General features: G+C 39.5%; 1 protein-coding gene across 1 annotated transcript in view; it reads left to right on the top strand.

Moving 5' to 3' along the window:
* Positions 1–20,874, top strand: part of LOC135485225 (prospero homeobox protein 1-like) — a 60,905-nt gene extending 40,031 nt beyond the window's left edge. The window contains exons 4-5 of the mRNA XM_064767053.1: positions 7,100–7,244; positions 12,611–20,874. Of these exons, the coding sequence (XP_064623123.1) occupies positions 7,100–7,244; positions 12,611–12,796 (331 nt within the window). The 3' untranslated portion in view covers positions 12,797–20,874. The remainder of the gene's footprint in view (positions 1–7,099; positions 7,245–12,610) is intronic.
* Positions 20,875–24,784: the final 3,910 nt, after the last annotated feature.

The following is a 24,784-nucleotide window of genomic DNA, read 5'->3' as shown; positions in this document are numbered from 1 at the left end:
TTGCGTGACACATCCTGTTGATAATGTTCAGTCATATATTATGTATAACACTCTCAGCATCAAGCACTCTCCTTGGTCTACCGATGGTTCCTCAACATCAGAATATCGGAAAGAATGGATGGCGAGATTTCATTAGCCGCCACTTCACCACATGTTCCAAATGGAAGGTATTGTTTCACAGTGACGGTGTCTCTAGACCTGGCAATGGTTGCCAACCGCTCTGGGAATGCTGATCAAAAAGGTTTTCAACATTTCAAACGGTTGTCATTATAGGTACCGAAATGCAATGATTTTGAAAGTTTTATAAGGGTGCTGTTTAATCTGGTATTCAGTGTTGGAACAAAGGTACCCGGTACTTGGGAAAGTGACAAGTGTGGCTGGATTGGATTGTGAATTCTGACGGCGAAGTTCTGTGAAACTTACCTTGAAAAGATACATTCTCCTGTACAATTTCAATCTAAGTTTTGATAATATTTTCCTTTCCCCACGGCAAACTCCTGGAGGCCTTAAAAGCACCAGTCAACCTTAAAAAGTTGCACTGTTCCACCTGCCACAGTTACTAAAAATAACATTTTGGCGGTCCTGAATAGGACGACCTGAAAATCCTTTGAGACGTACAATGAGATGATGCGATGCCGATAGGGACCGCGAAGCCTGTTAAGGACGCTTCTTAAACAACTTGTGCCCTCAGGTAAAGACTTAACAGACTGAAATTCTGTTTTTGATATTTACTGTCATTTTGTGAGTCATTGTGTCGCAGATGTTTATGGTCTGGCGACAAGAGTTGGAGATGGCTGTTGGTTTATCTTGGTTCACCACCCTCACCCCTAAAGGCTTCAGCAAGTTATTCGCCATTGTTGGCTACCGACCTTTATAAAACCCTCAGGAATACGCCATCTTTTGTTTGAACAAGGTTGTGTGGACGAAGATGTCAGCGTTAGCCTGGAAGATGGACACAATAGTCAGGCATACGCGATCAGGCAAAGTTTGAATTTGACTTAGGGCGGCCACGTGGCTGCATTACAATTAATTGACATGGGTCATGCGCGCCACTCGAGTGCGTTTATTCTTCTGATCCCGAGTAAGTTGCATCGAGGATGTGATAAAAGACAAACTCGCCCGTTTATAGTTGACGCCAGACAATAAAGTTTGCGTCTTCCGACACAGGTGAATGTGACCTCTGAGAATGATGGCGTATATCCACGACAACAGAAAGGTTCATGGGAGTTCCATCATTGTTATACGCCGTCGTGGATAGTTCGGCACTGGACCATGAACATGAACACCTTCGAGTCCCCTGTGGATAATCTCTTTCACAAACATGTATTTGAAATGCACGTCGTTTTGTTGTCCAATTACCTTGGTTGGCAGTAACATCACCAAGCTAGTTTTTGGACATCTTTTATCATTTCAGGCAATGTTGTGACTAACTGAATGAGGTGATGAACATTTTGACCTCTCAGTTTAGTTTGAAGCAACTTTCTTGCCATAATTGATACAAGACATCAAAAATATAATTTATTTGTGGACACCTCATCTTATCTGAACTCTAAATTTGCTGCGTCGTCTCGAAAACTAACTCAAAGGCAGAAAGAAATCTGATTGAGTAATCTCAAAGTAAGTTCTCAATAAAGGGCTGTTGCCAATCCAGGACCGTTGCTGCCTCTCGCCAAGTTTACCCACTTGCCTTCCACGCAGGCATCGCTGCATTGATTTCTTCCTTGAACTTTTCTCTCTAATTTGCCCACATAATGCATGCACGGCTTACCTCTACGGATGTGAACGCATTCTCGGGAACCTCTTCAAGACAGGCACACATGGAGTGGGCCGAATAATCGATACCGGCGTAGTTCAGGTATCTAACATGCACATTTACAGACATCATGACAGCCAACTGCTTAGACTTGTAATTTACATAACTGCAACTTTAGTTTAATCTTGCTCTAAAATATTCATGTGTAGATTTTTTTCGATGGGAGACTTGCCCAAGTCAAACTACATTAAACATGTCTTATTCTTGAAGTTGACGTTCTGCTCAGCAGCTAGAAATTTCCTAAATCACAGACTGCTTCGGCAAAGTTACCGAGAAGTTCTGCTGAGGTAAACATTTAGTAAAAGCGTGTTGCTGATGAAGTCGGTACAAATATAGTCTGAATGCTGATTGGTGGAATCCTCATTCCTGCGGTTATTGTGCGAATATGTCAAGCGATGTTGTGCAGCCATGTGTAATGAGACGCGATCGCTAAGAGATAAGACAACAACACATCGCATTCATGATCGCATTGTCATCGCATGATGTCAACCAAGTCCACCAAAGTTTATCTAAGAGCCATCCAACATTCTATCATCAATATTCCACATTGACTTGTATCTCCCCTGTTGATTCGTGATGATTTGACTAGGGAAGTCAGTGTCTCCTAAGTCATTATTCCTTGCCTGACATGGTCCAGAATCGGCGACGTGTTGACTCTACCTGTGTGAGTCTTACCTCCAATCTCCACACCACTCCTCCACTCAGGAGGAGCCGGTTTGTTCAACGCCAGATTTAATCATCTCATCCATTAAAAGGATATTTATCACAATATTCTCTCGGAGAGATGAGATGCTTTATTTACCTTGCGCCAATTGCCATATTCTAACATTTGCTTTGAGCCTAAGTTATGACAATCATTACCAAAGGAGAAAATAACACCAACTCGGTCGGCCATTTCCTTTTCTTTTGTCCAATCACGTCTGCTAATGGTTCGTGGCTTTAACTTTGTTTTCACAGTACGCTGCTGTATGTGGTTTGTCTAAGCACGAGAGATGTTACACTTATTAGGATATTACTTTGATATTTACTTTGGAAGTAGCTTGGGTCTTTGTGGTGATTTCATGGAGATTGGGTTGGAAGCTGACATGCTGACACGAAGTGCTCTTATGGCGTGTCTCGGGGTGACATTCATGGCTGAGTACTTAGTGGACACATTCATTTCATTGATCTTGAGTAGAAATCGATGTCTTAGTTTCTGTTTCAAGTGGATTTCAAAGAGCATTTTAAGTTTAAGTTGTTTTTTTTGTTTCTGCCCACGTTTAAGTGGAAGGCAATATGGCAGCTGAAACGCTTATTTCTGAATCAACTGGTTAAAATTAATGGGCAAGGTAACCCAAATTGTATCAATATTGGACTCCTTCTCATAGTATTGTTCAACACATTAAATCTACACTTAGTATACGTGTAGTTTGAATTGAAAACACCAACCTTCTCGCATTTCTCTTGAAGAAGGAGTAGAGATCTGTTGGCGATGTTGCACATCCCCAATCAATACTCAGGTCTCTCAAGCTCTCCTGGCAAGTAATCTATCTATTCACTGGAGTTTATTGGTTGGGAAGAAGTAGGAGTAGGCATGCTGAGCTCGTTAAGTGGTTCTATTGGGAGGGGCAATCACACTGCGAGGAAATGTCCTGATGTGGCGGGTGTCGGAGGGCGATTGTTAAGAAATATTGATAGAAAAAGTGTTATTGTGCCACAGCAATGATTAGACGACTGAACCATAAGACAAAGAATGGCGCAGGACAATATTCATCTCGTAATAAAGATATGCCACTGAGTCTATTTGATTGCACTTTCTCCAATAAGACATTTGGTTCATTTTCTTTAATGAGATCTGAGCATGACTGAACAAGATGCTGAGTGCTGATGTATTTTCTTTTATATTATTCAATGTTTGAATTTGACAATGTGTGTTATACCACTGGGTCTGTTGGAGTACACGTTCTGGAATAATGTGATACTTCATCTAACAGTCACTGACCTCAAACCCAGAAGCTATCTTCCCCCATTGTTATTGGGTGTTTTAAATCTTCAGTATCCCCATCAAGAATATTTCTCGTATACAAACACCCAATTGAAATACTAGTGTATTGACTCCAAATACGCCGTAAAACTATTTGGAGTGCACCCACCTCGAAACGTCAAATATCACCAACAAAAAACACACCGAATAAGAATATACTCAGTCTGCCATTTCTACTACATATTCCACTTCAACCAACACATATGAGAAATAGCCAAGGTGAGTGCTTTTTTAACAAAGGCAACTCTTCCCACAACAGCTCCAGTAAAATTGAGAACATCAAAAGGAGATAGCCAACCCACGCTAACTATGCCACTGTTTTAGCTCCAAGCGATTGCAATCAACAATCGTAGAAATTGAAACGAATTGTTACTCGTTTCTGTTGGATTTAATAGTTATTGGAATAATTCTCCGCGTTTTATCTCTGGTTTTTCTCCCTCCCCGGTAAGAGTCTTTGTTCATCCATCCTTCCCGCCATGTTCTGTGATGTTCTTTTGACCAATCACTTCTGAAGTAAGCGGTCATGTGATACCATATTGGGAATAATGGGTATGGCTGGCATAGTGTCAGCTTTTGATCATATTTTGTTTTGTGATTCGATCATTCTTTTTTTGGTTTGATTTTATAATAATGTTGTGGAATTGTTAAGTTATCAGGGTTTATTTCAGAAATTATCCACTTAGTAGTAATTCAGGCATCGAGTACATTCAGTCTTTCTAATATGTAGGCCTATTCAAATGAAAAGTGAAATTTTCAGTTACATATGTATATATATAAATTCAGAGTATTCCAGTCAATATGGGTCTTTTTCCCAACATCTGGTAGGTACGCGAAGATAATGGTGTCGCGCCATTATTCAGCGGAGAGTGTCACATGGTAGACATTATCGATATCAACATTTCTAAGAACGATATTGATCTCGGCAAGATATATTAAACAACACTTGGAATCCTTTCAACCAAACACAGGCCCATTAATTATAGACGTTTAGCAACAACTTGTGTTATTTCTATAGAAAATGTGTCGCTTTCCTTAAATGTATTTGCGATAGTGACAAGCTGTGACAAACCTTTAAACCAAAAGATGGAATTGGCTAATTGTCCGCACAAAGCTTACAAATTGCAACATCTTGCACCAGGCCACAAATCATGGGCAAGCTTAGTGCCATTTTGTTTTACAAACTGATAACAAAGCTATGAAGTTGGAAATGCAATCTCAAGAATATCATCATGCAAACTATCACCTGGAGGTGAGTTTAAATTGCAGCTTGTTCAATCTCTATACCGCATGTGCCTAAGTGGCCCTCGTTTTGTACACGAACTAAGAATCAGCCCCATTTGTCCTTGAGGTTGAGACACAGCTGTCCCGCTGTCCCATATTTGTCTCTCTGTAACATATGTCTAGAGGTCAACATGGCCAAACCAGCTAATACCATAAACCAATGAAATTATAATGAAAGATTGCTGATCTGTTATACAGGGCCATCCGTCATCGCTTAAGACATTAATGACCATCTTCGATGTATCTTAATTAGCCAATAATCTCTGGACAATTTAAGTCAGCCGTCCCCGTCTTCCAATTAAGATCATATCCAAATGTCAGTGTTGGTGTATAATTTTATAGATCAGTTGATTCTGCTGCGTTGTTAAAGCAGTGAAGAAATGAAGTGAAGTGAAGAGTTTAGAACAAAATGACAGGCTTGCTTGAATCTCACTTTGTGTCAATGTTCGACTCAGTCGCTGATAATTCTGAGGTTGGATTTGGTTTTCTGAGGATTAGGTCCGAGTATTTTATTGAATCAGTATTGGCTTTTATTGGGTGATGCAGTGTGTCTTCTTCTAAGATTAGTCTTGGAGACACGACCTGAATAGACGCCATTCTAATATCAGATATTTCGATATCCTCGCGTTGATCATCTAAACGAGTGGCTGACATTTCCATTTTGTAGGTTGCCAGGACACAAAGCGCAGGCTGATTGAATCCAGGGCCTTGATTGAAGACATTGCAGCAGATGGATCATCTTTTATGAGAATTGAGCCGAGAATATCAAAATTTCTATCGAGAACAACTGTGCTATTTCCTGGACGAATTAGTGCAAAATTGTCTCGTTATTATGAATTAAGTCTTATTGGCTTCTTTCTCCTTGTATTTTTATGCTGAGAAACGTCCAAATTGATTTGATATTACTCTCAATGTGACGTGATTGCTTTTGCATTTCCTTCGATGTCTGGTTGGTAAGGTCGTTCTCACACATGAATTGGCCAATCTTAGAAATTCCATCAGCGCTGGAAGCAGGTGATCGCTAACCGTACTGAGACATGCACGTTTTCCAGTATTACCTGAAGACATTCTATGAAAGAAACGTTCTTCTAATTTCATTTTAATGTAAATTTTTTAAATTTCTCCTAAGTGCTTTTATTCCATGAAGGAAATGGACACTAACACTCACGCAAGGAAAAACGCTTTCAAGGAGTTCACGTCTGTTCACGCAGCGCAAAAAACCCGTCTTTCTTCGGAGAACAATAGAGTGGGAGGGCATTGTTGAGTGGCTGATCTTGAAACCTATAATTCCCGACAACAAAAGGCAAATTAGCTCTACCTCTCTTTGAAGGGGCATGGCCAAATGTCCAACATATGGACAGAGCTCACTGCAGCGCGGTGGAGATGGGTTGAGATTGATGCTGGCAGGGTTGGAACAATAAGAACGTTAATGAATGGGTCTGCAACAGATTTGTTCTTATTGTAGACATTTGTTTTTGATTTGACTGTCTTCGATAGCTTTTGCACTTCTGCCATGTAATTGGTCTCCATTTGATTCCTTATTAGGAGAATGATTGTATTAGTCATGTTAGCACTTGGACTTGACCTTTCTGAAAAAGAACCCAACATATGTGACATTTTAGCAATATTAACATTTTTGTGTTTTTTTCAGGAAAATATTGCCGTTGATACAGTTTTCAAAGGCCCAATGCTTTTGCAGAACCACAACAATTAGGATGAAACTTATTGTGTCTGTGTATCTGAAGAAAAGGCCCTTACCACTCTTCCTGTATTCACATGAAATTGATGCGTTATTTGAGTTCTGTTACCCATTTGCCCAATGTCCACGTGGATGTGGTGCGGACAGTATTTACATAGGGATCATGCAGAAAACACTGCATAATACTGGACCTGTGAATACTCCATGTTTTCTCTTAAAAATTTTCATATGTCAAATTTTAATTTCTTTGATGTTTATGTGTCTCAACCATTTACCTTTACAGGGAGTTTTACTACATCCAGATGGAAAAATATGCCCGCCAGGCTATGGCCGAAGGTGTGAAATCCCCAGAGGACCTCGTGGTTACTACTGACTCCGAACTTTACCGGGTGTTAAACCTACACTATAATAGAAACAACCAGATTGAGGTAGGAACATTTTGTTGTATAATCATTTTGTCGTTTTTGTTTTGAGAGAAAGAATCCATAATGGTTGCCGTTCGGAAATAAGAATAAGTTGATAGTTAGTTGGAACTAATTTCTTTGCTTGAAAAAAAGAATCGGTCATCATCAGAGTGCAATCGACTGAAGAATGAACTCTCGACTTGAGATATTTTGATATGTCTATCCAAAATGTCAAGATGATGAACTTGGCATCTCATTTCCATCAAAGGAATTGATAACCTAGATTTCAACTTTAGGATGCACTGATGACTCTAGAAGGATATGGTGGGTGTGCACTTTCGTTGGGAAGATATGTGGGATGAATTCATCACAACCGTAGCCAATCCTGCGCCATTTCAACAGGTCAAGTCTGAGCACTCCGATGAGCAAAGGAATGATACTCATCAGACAGCGAGAATGCACTTGACATAATCACCAAATAAATACACCATCATCAAACACGAAAACAGGTTAATAGCGACTTGTAACGACTCAGTTGTCTTAAAAACAAAAACGATAAATCAGCTATGCTCATCATCAAGCATTGTTTGTTCTTTCCTACGAGGAGCTCGCAACGGAAAATCAACTAATGACTCAAATTATGTCTAATAGAAGTTGGGATGATTACAGGAAACTGCCATAATAACTTGATAAGAAAATAACTCCAGCCCTGCGGTAATTTCAGCTTATTATTAGTAATGTTCCATGGAGGAATTAATAAACACTTAGGATAGCTTGCTTTATAAGTTCATATGGGCAATCATCATGTAGTAGGGCAGGCCCATTATCCAAACTCCAAGAATACAGTCAACTTTGACCCTCTTTGCTTGGATAACATATAAGCAGTGTATGCCCCAATTACAGCTGTTTGCAAAGTTAGTGGTCATAATACTAAATATGCAAGACTTGTTTCTATGACTGTTTAAATTGTTGAATGTATTCAGTTTTTTATTCATCACTGTCACATGTATGTGGTTTTATAAGTGCAGAGGAAACTTGTGCCATTATCTATAGCATATGTCGACATAATTGCAACTGAAACAGCAGTTATATATTGAACGACACACATTGTGAGTGCATCTTCAGTGGCGGCAGTGGAGAACATTTTCGTAATTCTCAATATATTCATCGAAAAATCTAGACATATATATCGTGTTTACTGAGTCAGTTCTCGGTTCTCGGCAATTTCTTATTTGCTTCCAACAGAGTGAAACTCTAGCAATAGCCCGGAGCCAGCCTACGAGCTACAACCTACCAGCTTACGACATCTACTTGTAATAAAACAATCAATACAAAGCACCATGAAGACAAACATATTTGAATATTGTATTTTTGTTGAACGTCAATACAAAAGGTGAAAAACATAATCTGATACAACTCTTACTTATGAAAGAAAAGCTAAAAGTGATATTTTTTCACGTTCTGAATATCCTTTGTTACATATGCTTGAAAAGTGGAAGACGGTTTCTTTAGAAAATCAAACAAAGAGGCACTGTCTGACGCAAGCATCTTTACCCTTTGGCAATATTCAATGTTTGGAAGTAACTTTCCTTTTAATGCCCAGCATTCTTTCTCAAACCCATCTGTAGCGAATGTTTTACACATCCTGAGTGCAAAACTCAGTCCAATAATCACAACTTTATGTTGTGGAAATTAAGCAGCCAAACTGCTCAGGAAAATGCTACAAGGCAGACTGCAGGATGCGAAAATGTGATTTTATTTCTCTTGACCTGGTCTGTTCTCATCAGTAAAGGTACCTTGATAAAGAATCCAAGTTCATCAATCAGATATTAAACTTGCATCCTAATAATATTCAAATCCCAGGGTTACCTTTTTCAGAATCCAAACTTCGTAAAAACAAGATTAATCGAAGACAGTTTCCAGGTCGGTGAAACAATCTCATCAATGCAATCTAATTATGAAACCAATTAAATTAACCAACTAGCCAATTAAGTTGAATATCTGGCCATTTAAACTTTGTTTCTCCTCTGGGATAAAGGTAATCTTTGACTCAGGATCACATAATCAAGTTTTGGTGAATATTGAAAAGAACTGATGTTTCATAACTTGATCAAATGGCTGAAGGTTGCCATTGGATGTACATGTATTATTTATCCAAGTTGACTTATGGTATGAGCAGAAAACCAGGCATTACCCCATTAAACACCTTGCCTGGTTTCTCAGAGTAATCAGTTTAATTCCGTATTGCAGCATTTCAAATACATGCCGGCATATGTAATGATATTCGCAGCGAAGGAATTTCATTTCAAGTATAATTTCAGTTTTAAGATAAAACTTTTAAAGTATCAAAAAAGGCAGTTAGATATGCCATTCAATGGCAGTTTCCCAGCTGAAAAAATCAGAATGGGTTTTATTCTTGATAATCTATATTGGAGCTAAATCTATATTGATTTGCTGAAGAATGCTTGTTTGGCGTTGGAGATAGATGTTGTTGTCAACTGAAATAGTTTTATGTTCCTTTAAAATCCAATATCCGTTTTTCAAAGTTTGCATTGAAAATAATTCATCACAAAAAATAATCTATCAAAGTTATATTTTAAAGACTTAAGAGTCCAATTTGAAGAATACCTTTTTAAACTTTACAAAATCCCTTTCAACTTAAATTTGTCTTTTCGAATAACTAACTTAGATATATCGGAATAATAATACTAAGTCCAAGTAAGTCTATCGAGAAAGAGGCCCCGAGGCAGCTTCTCATGTCCGTGGCTTAGAACATCGCCTCAGGCTGCAGGAGGAAGGATCGGCAATGAAACAATATAGATCCGTTTATTAAAGATTGGAAAGAATATTGAAGTGAATAACCTCTTTCATCATGTGAGGCTGTGGCTATTGTGACGTCAACACGGCGCTAAGTAATATTGCTCGCGGGTAATTCCTGCTAAATATTCTATTTTCTGCTTCTAAAGGAGACCCTCAATCATTGAATAAACATCGTTGCTGTCATTTCGTATGAACGCTTGTAACCTTCATCGAAATATTTCGATATGGTTCCGTGTGAAAATCATCTCAAAGATGATGTAAAGACTGCCAGAATGCATAACCTAATTATCCTCTCCCACAACAGTAATGTGCCATCTTCCCCATCCTAATACACTCGCAACAATTTACCAAACAGTTTCCAAACTCATAAATCTTTCATTATCAGTTTAGGAAGGCGTCTAAGACAAATTGCTAGTGTAAGTTATCAACATAAACTATACGGCGTTGGTTTCGCTACGGATGATAATCTGCGTTATTGGTGCGTCTTTATCGCTACGAATAGCCGAGATGACTCTCCAGAGTCACATTTATACTTCATCATCTTAGTAGATGACAGGCCGGTTCTATTAAACATGCTGGCAACGGATGTATACTCAAACAAGGTGTGACCATCAAGATTACAATTGGAAGGCAATTTCCAGATAATTTGGGAAATAACTGGTTCTTCATGGTTTTCTGACTGTCCGCCGTTATATCTCAATGTGGAGATAAACACGGTAATTACCTTTAATGATGAGAACATCGGGTAATCAGCCGTATTGCTTGCTAATGACATGAATAAGGAACAAGTAAACGTCTCTTGTAATCTATTTACTCTCCAGGGGCCGAGCTAAGGAAATTAATCACCAGTCCGCTGTGTTGATAGACTGTGCGCATCGTTCTTTCACATTATCTCTGGAGACGGTTGGAGAGATATGGCGGCACATAAGTTAGTGGTCGTAGCCTTGCATTTGTCATGTGAAAATAAGAAGTTAGCAAGTCAGATATGCCTAAAATCTGTCTGCTGCCATCAAAATCTCTTAGCATTCTCTCAGTTGCTTTCTTTGGTCTATCTGAATTCAGACCAGACCCATAACAAGGGTAGAGCAAGATTTCTGATGATAGGGATTCTGGAGGGACGACTGGGATATGTGGTGTTATTTCACCCACGAGCCCGTACCTGCAACCAATGGCGCCGATGCCAAGTCTACGAATTTAGGGGACTGCTTTATTTATACCGCTACCTCATTCTGTATTGTTCAACTGTATGCTTGAATGGTTCGACCCAATTCCTTGAACCAGGAGCCAGGTATGGGTCAACCCAATTACTTGAAGCAGAGGTCTGGAATTGGTCAACTCAATTCCTTGTACCAGGAGCCTGGTAGTGGTCAACCCTATTCCTGGCATCACAGTTATTGGCTCCACGGTTATCTTAGCTCTCCTTCCTGAACAATTGGTAGATGAGGCGACCAACAAGGACATGATTAGCAATCCCCATCTGGCCAGTTTGCAAAGACAGATTAAGTTGTGGCAGAGATTAAGTGTTGGCTGAAACCCAACCCCAAGCTTCATTTCTTTCTATTTCCTTGTAATATGCGACCGCCTTTCTCCTGCGATTAGCTTCTCCTTCCATTAGACAGATTAAGAGCCATTAGTGTTTACCCTGAGAGGAGAAACTCGCCCGAGCCATTGTTTTAATGAGGCTCAAACACCTCAAGAGAAACCAAACAGGTTTTAAGCATGATTTGAGTCTAATATTTCATGCTGAGTTGTAAATGTTTAATGACGACGTTGACTGATGAAGTGGAGAGATAAGGCGCGATGGAGTCTTTGGGATGTGCGAGATGGAGGCAGCTAAACCCTAGAGACTGTGCTCATCTCAGAACAAACAGTTACTACTCGTTCAACACGAGGAATACGCAAGATGCAAAAACTGCTGTTGATGCGCGCACTTCTGGTTCAAGTAATACCACTTTTAATTTCTGGCTGTTAAGAGATGTGCACGGCCCTGTGGAGCTATGAAGAGAGAGAATAAACTGCTTAGAAGAGGCTGTATAGAGATTAATGAGTCTTTATTTTCTGGAGAAAAACATGAGAAACATGGCACCAGATGAGTTTAGCTCAGCTGCACGTTAGTGGTTCCAATTAGGTAAATTTAACTTGAATGAAAGCCTCAAGTTTGCTATCTAATCGTTTAGGTTACAAAAGAGCAAAAAGGTTGTTCTGAAACATGATTCTCTAGTTGATACCATGCGTGGTATTGGTATCTTCAAAAACTACTTTACCGGATTAACTGTATTTCAAATTCAGGCCAAAGACTGAGCAACGATTTTCTTTCAGATTTGACCGCCATCAAATGACCTCGACATCACAATGACCTTGAGTGATTGTGACCTTCTTTGGTTTTGACCTCGACTGGTCAAGCCTGACATGGCAGTGGCCTTGAGTGATGGTGACCTTCTTGGTTTTAATCTTGATTGGTCAACCCTGGCCTAATCCGGTGGATCCCTCATTAGTTTTTGCCTCAATCCAATACCATTTCAATATGACCTTGACATTGACTGATGTTTGGTCTCTTTTGTGTCTTCCAGGTACCCACATCTTTCCGCGGCGTCATCGAAGCCTCGCTCAGAGAATTTTTCAAGTCCATCGCTACCGGCAAAGACACCGAACAATCGTGGAAGAAAGCCATCTACAAAATAATCGCCCGACTCGACGACGTTCTCCCAGAATACTTCAAGTCGCCGAATTGGATGGAACAACTTGGTGAACAGTAAGACAATGTCTTGTCAAAAGGATATGCCGGCAAAATGTTTACATTTTATTTATAGACTGGAGCCTGTATTGTTTTGGATGTTCGTGTCAGTAACTGTGTCCGGACATACACTTTCAGCAGCATAAGAAGCGGATCGTTACACAGCACCGGACAATTATATTTTTGCGGAATATGAACTTCCCAAGTTCTTCTTGAAGACATTGGCAACGACTGATTAAATGGTGTTCTTTATTGTACAAATTATAAGTGTTCGTTAAAATGGCGCCTGTTTTGTATATTTTTCTAAATTTTTATTGGAGCCTTATTATTCGATATACTACTATTGCGATGGGTGTACTGCCTGGGTACCACTAACTAAGGTAATCAAGTCGTTTTGTACGTGTGTTCGTCCGCTACTGATATGAAAGTTGTTTCCTGTCAGTTAATCTCAATCGTTCTATGAATGTTTCGTGGTGTCTGTCCCTGGGATAGGTAGGTAACTCAGCTGTAATGAACGTAATGAACATGTCTTCTTCTTCAATTGTGGGCACAGTAAGCCAAAAGTTCAGCATAAGTGTTTTCATTCCAATCGTGTGTTGTATTAGGAGGAAAAAATATGTGTACTACTGAATTATGAATATCACTGATTTTAATAGCTGATAACCGCTAATAACTAAGTATGCACTGATGCCGCTAAACCTCGTGATTTCTCAAGTCACTAAGGTAATAATGTCTTCATTTTCATGTGTCTTCAGATGTGTTTTTACATTGTTTTACCTAGAGTTCTAGGTTTTATATGATTATAACTAATGGCTACAAGGAATAATGACAATAGTGATTCTTGCCTTTCATTTTTAGCATTCACTTTTTATGACCGTCAAAGGTTCTCATGTTAGGTTATACTGATCCTAGTATTCTTTATACCGGGTTACTACGACAAAGAAATTCACTTTATTTTGAATTTTCACAGTCCATATAAAAGTTTCTGGGCACCATTGCTGCGAAAAAACCACGGAGGCTTCATTGGGCTATGAAGTCAGGACCATGGATACAGTGTGAACCATGTTTGTTTCGACGTCCATTTGAAGTCATGACAGTTGCAGGTCCAGGTGTTTTGAGAAAGCAACAGCGCCAATGAAAACAAGGGGGAGCCCTGCTGGTTTCTAAGATCTATTCCAATATTCGCGTCGTTTTCAAGGCTTTCGTGCACCTATCTCTGGATCCGCACTGTCAGCAGCCCATGGCTACAGTCAACCATGTTCGGATGGTATATACGGGCAACTAGAGGGGAACTGAATTGTAAAATTGGAACAATATTATTCGTTTGCACATGTTGTTTTACCATGTGATTTTTATTTACACTTCGGCATTTATCAAACAGGTGTCCATTCCACAGTTTGAATACAGGATTGAAAATGCGTCTTTTATTTTGCATTCCACATTTTGACAACAGGAGTAAGTTATCTTTTTATTTGAGGAATTGACAACAAGCCCGAATATGTGATGAGCGCTTGTGGCCTTTTTCTGAGCCCGAGCCATGAAAAGCACCATCTGATTTTTTAATTGTGTTCTTAATCATTAATTAAGTCATTTTGATTATGCAATAGGTTTGTGTTTGGGATTATAGATGTATATATCCTAGGCATGGTTTGTAAATTTACCCAAATTGTACAGAATGTAATTTATTATGTAAATTTCACATTATTTAAGTATCAATTTGCACAAAACCACAAAAACCACATCCACACCGTAAATTAGTTATTTATGATTGTTACCACTAGGCCTGCGTAGAACTGTCTAGTGCCTGAAGATGCTGCAATGTTTGCAAGTCATAATGATATTAATATTTATTATCTTTGTACATTTGTGATTAATGGGAAAAACGTCTCGATTTATCTCTTTGAGTAACCGGTAGAAGTGTTTATAAGAAAAATGTATTATCCGGGAATTATAATCAGAATTCACTTGGGAAGAAGCATTTTTGTGGACGCCCTTCAGAGAGTTTTCTTACTGCGTATGCTATTTGTCAATCTACTGTAATTTACTTGTGCGTAAGGGTGGGTGTGTGTTCGTGTCGGTATGCTCAATATTAAAATGACTTTCTTCCTTTATTTGAAGTGTCTAGGCATTTCGTGCAGGAGTGCATCATAAAACTTGAACACCAACTACAACAACAATTTTATATCCAACTGTTTGTTTGTTTGTTCAATTATGGCAAAACACTCTGATTATAATACCTGGGTAATGGACGCACTATTCATAGTCAATATTGCTGATTGTCTTACTAGTATTTCATTTGTTTATATACTGCATAATCGTCCGAAGGTGCGTTAGAGCGAGGCTTTAGTGGTGTTAACTGCAGATCGGTGTGAAATGCTCAGAGCGAGTACATATGTAATTCTTTTATACTTAATCAACATAAAGATGTAGAAATATTTCTGAGATTTTGAAGTAAATTTTAAAAATTAATTTAATTTTGAATTTAACCAGTCAAACTTTATTCCACTGTTTAATTTCGTATTATTTTCCAGCACTTGGTTTATTTTCAGAAGTTGATAATTTGCTTCATTTCAGGCATGAACATACTGTATTTCTCTAAGTTCAGAGAGGCTTTTACAAATGTCAAACGTGTCTAAGAATTAGTTTTGTTTTGTTAATTGTGGATATATATCTATGCTATTCTGCATATATTATGCTATTCACCAAATTAACACTAAAAACCTTTAAAAAAACGCATTTGTGTATTTTCCCTAATCTCGTGTTTTTTTAAGTTTGTGATTTTAGTCACTTATATGATGCATGGAAACCTTGTATACTTTTTGCTGGCTTGAATTTTAGACATCATCACTTCCAAAAATGGCACTTTCGTGTTATGATCTAACCAACGTCACGTCACATCATGTGTATTGAAATTGACTGTAAACCGGGATTTGTTGATTGAATTACAGATTTCCACGACAATTTCAACCTGATATAATATAACATTGGCTAGTCTTGATGGGGTTAGTAGCAAACAAGGATAAACAAAACAATTCTTTTCAGAAAATTGCTCCTGATTTAAATTCATGTAAAAGCTTCCCTCCACAAAGCAACTCCAAGCGGGGAAAACCAATTGTCAATTGAAAGACATCGATTCCAAATGACTAAATCTTTGTTGATACTTGAATGTATGGTGACAACAACACTAGGCCTCTATTTTTGCCGCAAACTGGCTGCCCTGAATGTTTCTATTTGAGTCTAAAAAAGCCGTGTCAGGTAGTGCACCTGCAACTAGAGTGTACAGTATTGCATAGCCATGCAGAACCCATGGGTAAAAACTCTCAATTACATTTCTAGAGCAGCCTTGTACCCTGAGTTTCTGATAGACCGTCTCCAATTAGCGAAATAATCTCATATCTCCACCCCTTTGGCTGGTAAATTTTTCAAACCCACTTCCTTTGGTATACATTACACACACTACACATGATGCAGACGGCTTAGGCCCGATCATGACAGCGACTGAAAACAATACGGCAACAATGTTTTGTCAACCTGGCAAATTTTATTGACAAACAACAATAGGGGGACATAAAAGATGACATAACATGTTTTAGTCACTCCAACTATTGCTTCTTACGGGCATTACTCTTATGTCCCCTTCTTGGCCATGGCATAAGTGTTTCTCGATTATGGAGATTTTTTATTTCTGCGTACGCATACTAGCTTATCGTCATCATTCCTGACCATCAACATTCCTGAGACGAACCCTGTAACCGTGGGGGCCATCTCATTAAAATACATACGCACATTCCTAGATCTTAGTTTACTTAGCTGAACAACTAATTCAGTGACAAATTGCTTAACATTTACAAGTTCAGTTGCACGTAACCTTTGGATAATACTTCGTAACAATGATTAATTCAAGCAGTGGCTTCACCAAAACCTAAGATTGCCTACTGTTTTCTCAATCAAGTGGATAAGCCCGTTTGCTCAGTTTCAGCAAACTAAAGTGCAGGAGACAGGTAAGCCAGATAAATGCTTTCCAAGTGACCAAAATGTGCATGTACTCTCCGTGCATCAGAACTAAATTTACACTAGAACGCGGAATCATCTCTCTGTCAAACCTGACTTAACACATATTGGTCACCTGGCCGTAATGGTTCATATCTTCATTAAACCATTTCACATTAGTGATGTTGATGAGTACTGTAATTGAGTATTATAACTTTGATAAATGACCGAACTCTTGATTGTATCTCAACCTATATTGACTGGTCATACTAAAGAGCATTCAGTAGCAATAACCAGTGTCCAGTGAGGTTAAAACTAATCAAAATGAAATGTTGTGGTCAAAAACAAATCAGCATGCCATTTGACACATTTTGTGACATTTTGGATGTAAGGGGGTTCAAGACATGGTGTCTAAAATCACAATTGTTCCAACCTTGGGAAGCCGTATCATTTCAAAAAAGATGAATACAAGATGGCCACCGGCTGGTCTCGCATGATTCTAGACTTTAGACAACTCTCTTATCTTACACCCACTTGCCATGAATCTTTAAGGACATATGTGCGAAATGGCCTGCTTATTACATTTATAACAACTGCATCTCACTTGGATGGCTAACCTTACGTGACACTTCTTGACGCTAGTGAACGCTGTTCAGGATGACACATTTTGACGGTGCTTTTCTAGCACTCAAGACAACCAAACACTGTTAGCACAGCATGAACACTGAACCCTAAAACCACTAGATCGCAGTCCACCGTAAGTTGGGAAGTGTTACTCTGTTTAAATTGTAACTCTCTAAAATCCGTCTCACGGCGATTGTTCCAGCTTATGGTGGATGGAACTTTAAGGTGCTGTAGTGGATGCTACATTGCATTTCTGTTATCTGTATGTTTCGCGACAAGACTGGAGATTTTGCATTTTGATTGAAATTGCATGGTATTCATGTACGATACGCATTTATTTAAATATGCTTCCACCCCTTTGACTTTTGTCTCTGTTTAACGCATTTTAATTTTGATTTGATTCGGTTGAATATCTGCCCCTAATTTAAAAGTATTTGGACACTGTTGTGCTCCTAGCTGCCGCTAATATTCCTTCGAAGTATCCTACAATACCTATTTGGTCCAATCGCTCTTCGTCATGCGCAGTCGGCCATGTTTTATAGGAAAGAGGAAATCGGGGATCCCACAAGGATAAACAACAACCTAGCATTCAGCGGAGTATGATATACCCAGCAATATCATCATCTTTCTAACTTTGAAAGTGGCCGGTTCATTTTTTCAAAAGATCGGTTTTAATCTTCTTTTCGAGCCAATGTGTTATACTGATGTTGAACGTATCATGGTAATGATTTCAAGTTGTCGACCCCAATGGCAGCCTTATTAGCAAGAGTGTCCCCCAGAATTCAGTTTGTTTGTTTGTGTGTTGTTGTTTGGGGGGGGGGGGGGAAGTCAACGTGGACTGAAGCTTTCAACCTGGATTAATTGAAGGTCGCTTCATATTTAGCTGGGTTGCTAACCAACACTATACTCCGGGACACTCTTGGCAGCTGTGCAACATACTTTGCTGGCGCGAGAAGGAACATCTCTGACCACCATTCGTGCCAGATGATACGTCACTCTGTCATTACTGCGCAGGATGATACGTCACTCTGTCATTACTGCGCAGGATGATACGTCACTCTGTCATTACTGCGCAGGATGATATGTCATTCTGTTGTTACAAAACCTTGTTCAAACGATTATGACTGCATCTGGATGTGCTTCAGGTGTAATTACGTAAATGTCACGCTGCCATGAGTGGTGTTACTTTGACATGTTTGAAGAATGCGATAACTATCTATTGTCAGCTACATATTTTATGAATGATCGTGGTGTAAGGTGTGATCCTAAAGAAAACTCCACTGTAAAGGATATTTTTATTGTTTCATTGCACTTGATGATAGATAGTCAGGAAATTGTAAAAACTAAGTCTTCGCTTACATCGGAGGTGATTCTACTCTTATTTATTATTTCCCTTGCTGGTGATACATATTCTTTCTAAAACTCCATCTTAATTGTCCTAATGAGCAAATTATCTACTGGGCTTAAAGGCATAATGGTACACAGGGGTTGATCCACAATATCTAAAGAACCAAAACTGTGAGTGTTGTTATTTTTAGTGTAGTGTCGAGTTCAGCCTCAGTGCTGCATAGTTCCCTGTTTGTTTAACTACACTCTTAGAAAAGCTTTAAAAAAGCACTAAATACTTTTTTGCCTACACAATCACGCACATTGTAGAGGTTGTTCGGTAAAATGTTGAGATTCAGAACAACCTCAGTCTAAAGGTTTTACCTGCATGAAAAAAACAATCAAGTTTCTTTCAAAACTCAAAAACCTCTGTAAGTGTGTATAGAAAATAAGTCAGAACTATATATGAATGCAGTTCCTTGTTTTTACACGACAAAGGTTGCATTTGCTACGGTACATAATTCTTCGTATGTGACGAACTAGTTGCATGTTATGTCCTTGACCAATAGTGGCTACTTGGATTGATCCTTTTATCCTGATATACGTTAAGGTAAGGTAATAGGTACTTTTTGACGTCAAGGCTACAATATGAAACAACAGTGTGAGACGAGCTTAACATAACATGTTCTTGTCATCCGGTCTCGTGAGGGAGAGCATTTTCTCTCAGGCTGCTTTTTCGCTTATTTTCTGACATTGAAAACATGTCATAAGGGCCATTTACACGTGCACCCAAAACATGCATTCGGATTCGATCGGATCCGCCCCGATTCCAAACCGGATAACCTTGTACGGTCCTTTGAGGGTAAGACAGACGCAAATTACATTATGTTTATTGGTGCTCCTTCTCTTTGCTACCAAGACGGGTTTAACAGCTTTTGCACCTACAAATTTACAAATTTGAAATCTGTAGGACATTTTCTTGTCACCAACCTGTCATGATTGGCATAAAACTGTAAACATGGATCAACCCCGACGTTTTCTAAATTATCCAATGTTTTCCTCATCAACTTCGGATTTTAGTGCATGATTTGATATCTAAATGGTAGAGGCAACTATTGTATCATAAAGTATTAGCCACTGGTAATCAGGACTTCAGGCATTCAGGTGGTAGGCAAAAACCATCTCGTGCAAACCCTCATTTTATGTGTTTAGCCAGCTGTCATACCAATGTGGATTTATGTTGAGAAATATTAGAATACAGAATTGATTTGCGTTGATTTAAACCACACGACCGTATATATCTATGGCTTGCCTTTCACTGGTCTTACATTGAACCATCAAGGTCAGTTCATTTTCTTTTTAAAAATGCACTGTTTCTGTGAATCAACATAACTTGAGAAGAATAATTAAAATAATGCTATTGAAAGGCAGTCCAAAGATACGTCATTCGCTTCCAGCTAAAGCAACTATCTGTATTTATGTCATTTCTTTCTGACTTTTTCAATAACTTGCTCATGTTCATAATGATAAAAGGAATGCAAGTGTTTAACAACCTGCTTTACTTTGAAAATAATCTATCTCTTCCCAAAGTTGACGCTGTATGGATGGAGTCGCAAATTCTACGATTTCCTGATCATTAGAACTGCAACTCAAAAATTTGTTGATTTAGGTATCATAACCCCGGTAATCGACTGCCAAGTCCCTGAAGTCCTGAACCAACGGTAATGTTGAAGAGTCCGCTAATAATTCTAAAATATTTAAGGGTCATTATTAAGGTAACTTTGTAAATTATGTCTTCATCTGAAGCACTGTAATGTATTGAACTGTTGATATATCTGCGACTGTAGGCCTATTCTGTCTGGGCTCTTTCTCCCAGTTTGGGCATCTTTACTTTTAAAGAGCCCATTTTGGTGTTGTACTTGTTACGGTGTATTTATGATAAAGGTGAATTATTTTCTAGCTAAAGTCAAAACTTCATGTACTATTTACTATTGAATTAAAGATAATCTCGGCCATATTGAGTAGTGATTTTTCTCTGTCATTGTATGATGAATTCATAAATGGATAGAAGGCTGCAAAAGGGTCAAATGAGATCCAAGAGGTCTTTATTCCATAAATGCTAATTAGACATTTAGAAATACAGTTATATTCTGACATCGAACACAAGTCTTTGTTTTATTTTTAGTTTTGAAAGGTCTGTTGCGATGTAGCTCCCATACCTCATTCCCAATTTCACCTTCGTGCCTCTCAGTACCGTACCCACGCCCCATCTTGATCAATCACCACCGAAGGAGTATCCCAATTGATATTACCAGAGAGATTCCCCATTGGAGATCACCGCAGTGCACCAAAGGAGTCTTAGAACCACAATAAGATACCCCATGGAGATCACTAGTGGATACAAGTTCACCATTGGACACATATTCGATCACCAGTGTAGATCACCATTTAAGTAAAACAGACAAGGAAGGTGTATGAAGATATATATCAAAGTACAGTGGAACCCCAGTCGGTGACCACCCCGGTAATGCGACCACCTTGCTATGACGACCAAGAATCGCCAGTCCCGAATGGTTTCCTCCCTAATTACCATTACACCCGGTAACACGACCACCCCGGTACCCAGACCACGACCACTGGATTGTAGGTCCCAGTGACCAAATTCACCACTCTAACTGGACAGACATCGAAAGCATCTTTGGCCAACCTTAGTTAATAACTATCTTTGGTATGTTTTTCTATGATTGTTTGCCGAGTTATAATGAAGAGCGGGTCCCGAGACAAACACCTGATGATGTACCCGCATTAGATCCTCTCAAATTAAAAATACAACTCTTTTGTCCAAACACGGGTGTCAGGTTGGTGCTCATCCCACAAGCCAAGCCTCAGGTGATGTACTATGATCTAAAACTACATAGAAACGACTTCGAGTACTGTCTTCAGGCACAACTCTACTTGGCGTTCAGCTCCTGTCTCTAAGGTCAGTATTCTACCCTGGAATGTCCACAGGCAATACTTCAAAACTCCATCGCTATTGACCAAACATAGACCTAATCTTCATTTGAGATTTGCCTTCAGAAGCAAGGACAATGGTGATTTAAAGGTTGGTGTGTTTATAAACTCAGGTCAAAATTTGAAACTGCACAAGCTTTTGTACGAGCTACAGGTGATTTTATAGACGTTGAATGTGCACCCCGGATATGTGGGTTCTTGTCGCTACTCTTGGAAGAGATTTTGTGGCTTCATGTGATATTGTTCTCTTTGTCGCTTCTCCTGAAAGACATTGTGGCCAGCAGCTCGGTGAAACACTTTCTAGAAGTTACCTGACACACTTTCCAGATATACTCTCTGGCAGCTCACTGAAACACTTCCTAGAAGCTCTTGTGTCACTTCCTTGGAGCTCCTTAAGGCACTTTCTAGCAGCTCCTTAAACACTTTACAGTACATGTAGTCACACTTTCTATCACCACCTGTATTGATTCAAGCATCACACTGAAACACTGTCTATCACTTACTGGAAACACTTTCTAGCAGCGACTTGAAACATAGACATTGTGGTCGACGTGGTGAAAACCAACCAAGAGCATGATGCCCCCCCCCCCCCCGGCCCCCCACCAACAACTTCGTTGAACGGGAGCATATATTGAATTATCATGATAGAATATAGAGCGAAATGGATCACTGCAATACGATTTACCAAATTAAGCAAGAGTGAATTTCATTTAGCATTAAGAATGACAAGGAAAAGGTCCACAGTCTCTTGCCACTTTAAAACCACTTAGAGCCGGCGATCATGTGATCTCGCGTGGAAACACACTAAAGTAATTTACGATAAAAGGAGTTTCTCTCCGCAATATGGAGTTATGGTTGTGTGCGCCGTGTTCCCAGGAGGCCGCGTTCATCTTATATCCGCATCCTCGTTTATTCTCTAATCATATTGACCACGGCGGAACCTGTCCAGTTTGATTAGAATGAGACGAACCATAAATATCAAGAAAATGCCAGTTTGCATCTGGTGGCCGACTCAGTCCACGGATCTATTCTATCATCTCCCGCAGCCAAGCTACCATCTCCCCAGACCACTTAACTCATAAACATGATGAGACGTATGAGAATCATTAGACAGTGTACTCAAAAGAATGTACCCCCGAGGTCCCGAAGCAATAACGCTCGGCCGACTTATGATTCAGAAGGATGTGCTGTGTTGATCTATAAATTGAATGTACCATTCCATTCTCTTGCGACCGCGGCTCAAGCTGAAGTGGCCAATTGATGATCACTTGCTCTCGACGCGTCTTGATCTCCCTGGGAGACGACCGCGCCGTGTACCGATCTTACAAGCCTCGCCTCCTTCAGGGAAAGCCGCAGTGATCTTGCTTCGTCTGAGTCGCTGTCATAACTATTGTTCCTCGCATCATCACATTGATAGTCGACCAGTTCTGATATGAAGAGGCTCTTTGGGTTGTAGAAACCCAATGAAGCTTACCACCAACAAGGAAATGACACTTGTCATCAGCTTATAGCTGCTATTGATAGTCTTTAACATCCCGAGACGTATCAAGCGATGCTTCTCGTGAATCACTATGTGGATACTTAGCGATCAAGGAGATAATTTCATTGGGAGAAAATGGAGGGTGTATCAGCGGTCAATCGAGCTGGACATGGGCCGGTGGACACTTACTAAAGATACAGGATAACAGAGACACGTATTAGAGGACATATACGTGGGCCAGGGTTTAATTTCACGAGGTAATGTCACTCTTTTTTAGTAGAGAGTTTCATAAAGGGATGACTTGCAGTTTTTTGCATTCAGAAATATAGACATCGCAGCTGATATTCATTCAAAACTGTACATATAACTAGGTTTGGCAATAGAGGCTATACACAAGTTAGACAGTCTGTCGTGTTTGTGCGTTGACAATGGAGGTATTGTTGAAGAGTTGACTACGGGATGTTGTTCCGTCAAGACCTTTAGTGAAATCAATTACGGCCGAATCTCAAGTCCAGGAAAGTGACGCTGAAGTGGATTGGGTGAATCACTTGACCACATGTTCCCCTCACTTTCCATCAGCATATGTTCTTATTTCTTTACAAGATGCATTGATCACACATCGTCTGGCCAGAGTACCCCCAATACAAAACAATGGCATCACCGTTCTTATCTTTGACGTGTTACACCATATGGAGGTAACACTTGAATAAACATATGATGGAAACCCTGGGTTCCGACTTGCTGAAGTAGGCCTTGTCATTTCTTCCTGTTCCTTTCGTCGGGTATTTTACGATGTAGGGGCACACGCCATGCAAAGCCACTTGAACAGTGATAGATCTAGACCACTAACTCCCTCTTTTGTACAGCTCGGACTTGTTACTGAAGTTATATCCTCTTCACAAGTGAAACGAAATTAAGTCCTCAAATTCTATTAGATTTCCACTGCAAGCAACGAGATACTTATTTAAATACGTTTAATTCGGTGAGGGATGATTTGAGATGAAAAGTGATCGAGTCAGCTGATGTTTGAAGCCAGACACCTGGTTGGTACTTGTTCAAGACTCTCACTCACAGCGTGAGCAGGCAAAACACCGAATACATTTTCAGTGACCAAGCAGACAAGAAAATCAATTATCGACAACAACAGGTTGCTGATTGCATGAAAGTCTTTCAAATAAATCCACTTTGAGCTCATTCCAAACTTGAAGTCATGAATATGCTGAACACATAAAAGTTGAATTGATAGAACTGGCTGCATAGATATCTGAAGATTATTCTCAAATTCATGAAAACATGATCAACTTGCCTTAGTCATTACCGCCACCTGCTTAAACATTAACTTGCTTGGGGAATAGCATGTGCTTTTATATCATATCTTTACTGCGTAGATGGTATAGGAGACAACCGGGACATCAGTGAAGGCTGGCATGATTTTAACCCACCTGGATCTGAATCACCAGCCATGTACCTTTTTATATTTGATATGAAGGAAACAAATAATGAGTCCCAACTCCTTGTTTGCACTAGCAGATCGTAGAAGATATCATTAGTTAAGACATGACATCAGCTACAACTCAC

Source organism: Lineus longissimus, chromosome 3, assembly GCF_910592395.1.
Source record: "Lineus longissimus chromosome 3, tnLinLong1.2, whole genome shotgun sequence".
Lineage (NCBI taxonomy): Eukaryota > Metazoa > Nemertea > Pilidiophora > Heteronemertea > Lineidae > Lineus > Lineus longissimus.
Note: the sequence above shows the minus strand (reverse complement) of the source record. Positions and strands in the feature narration are given on the sequence as shown.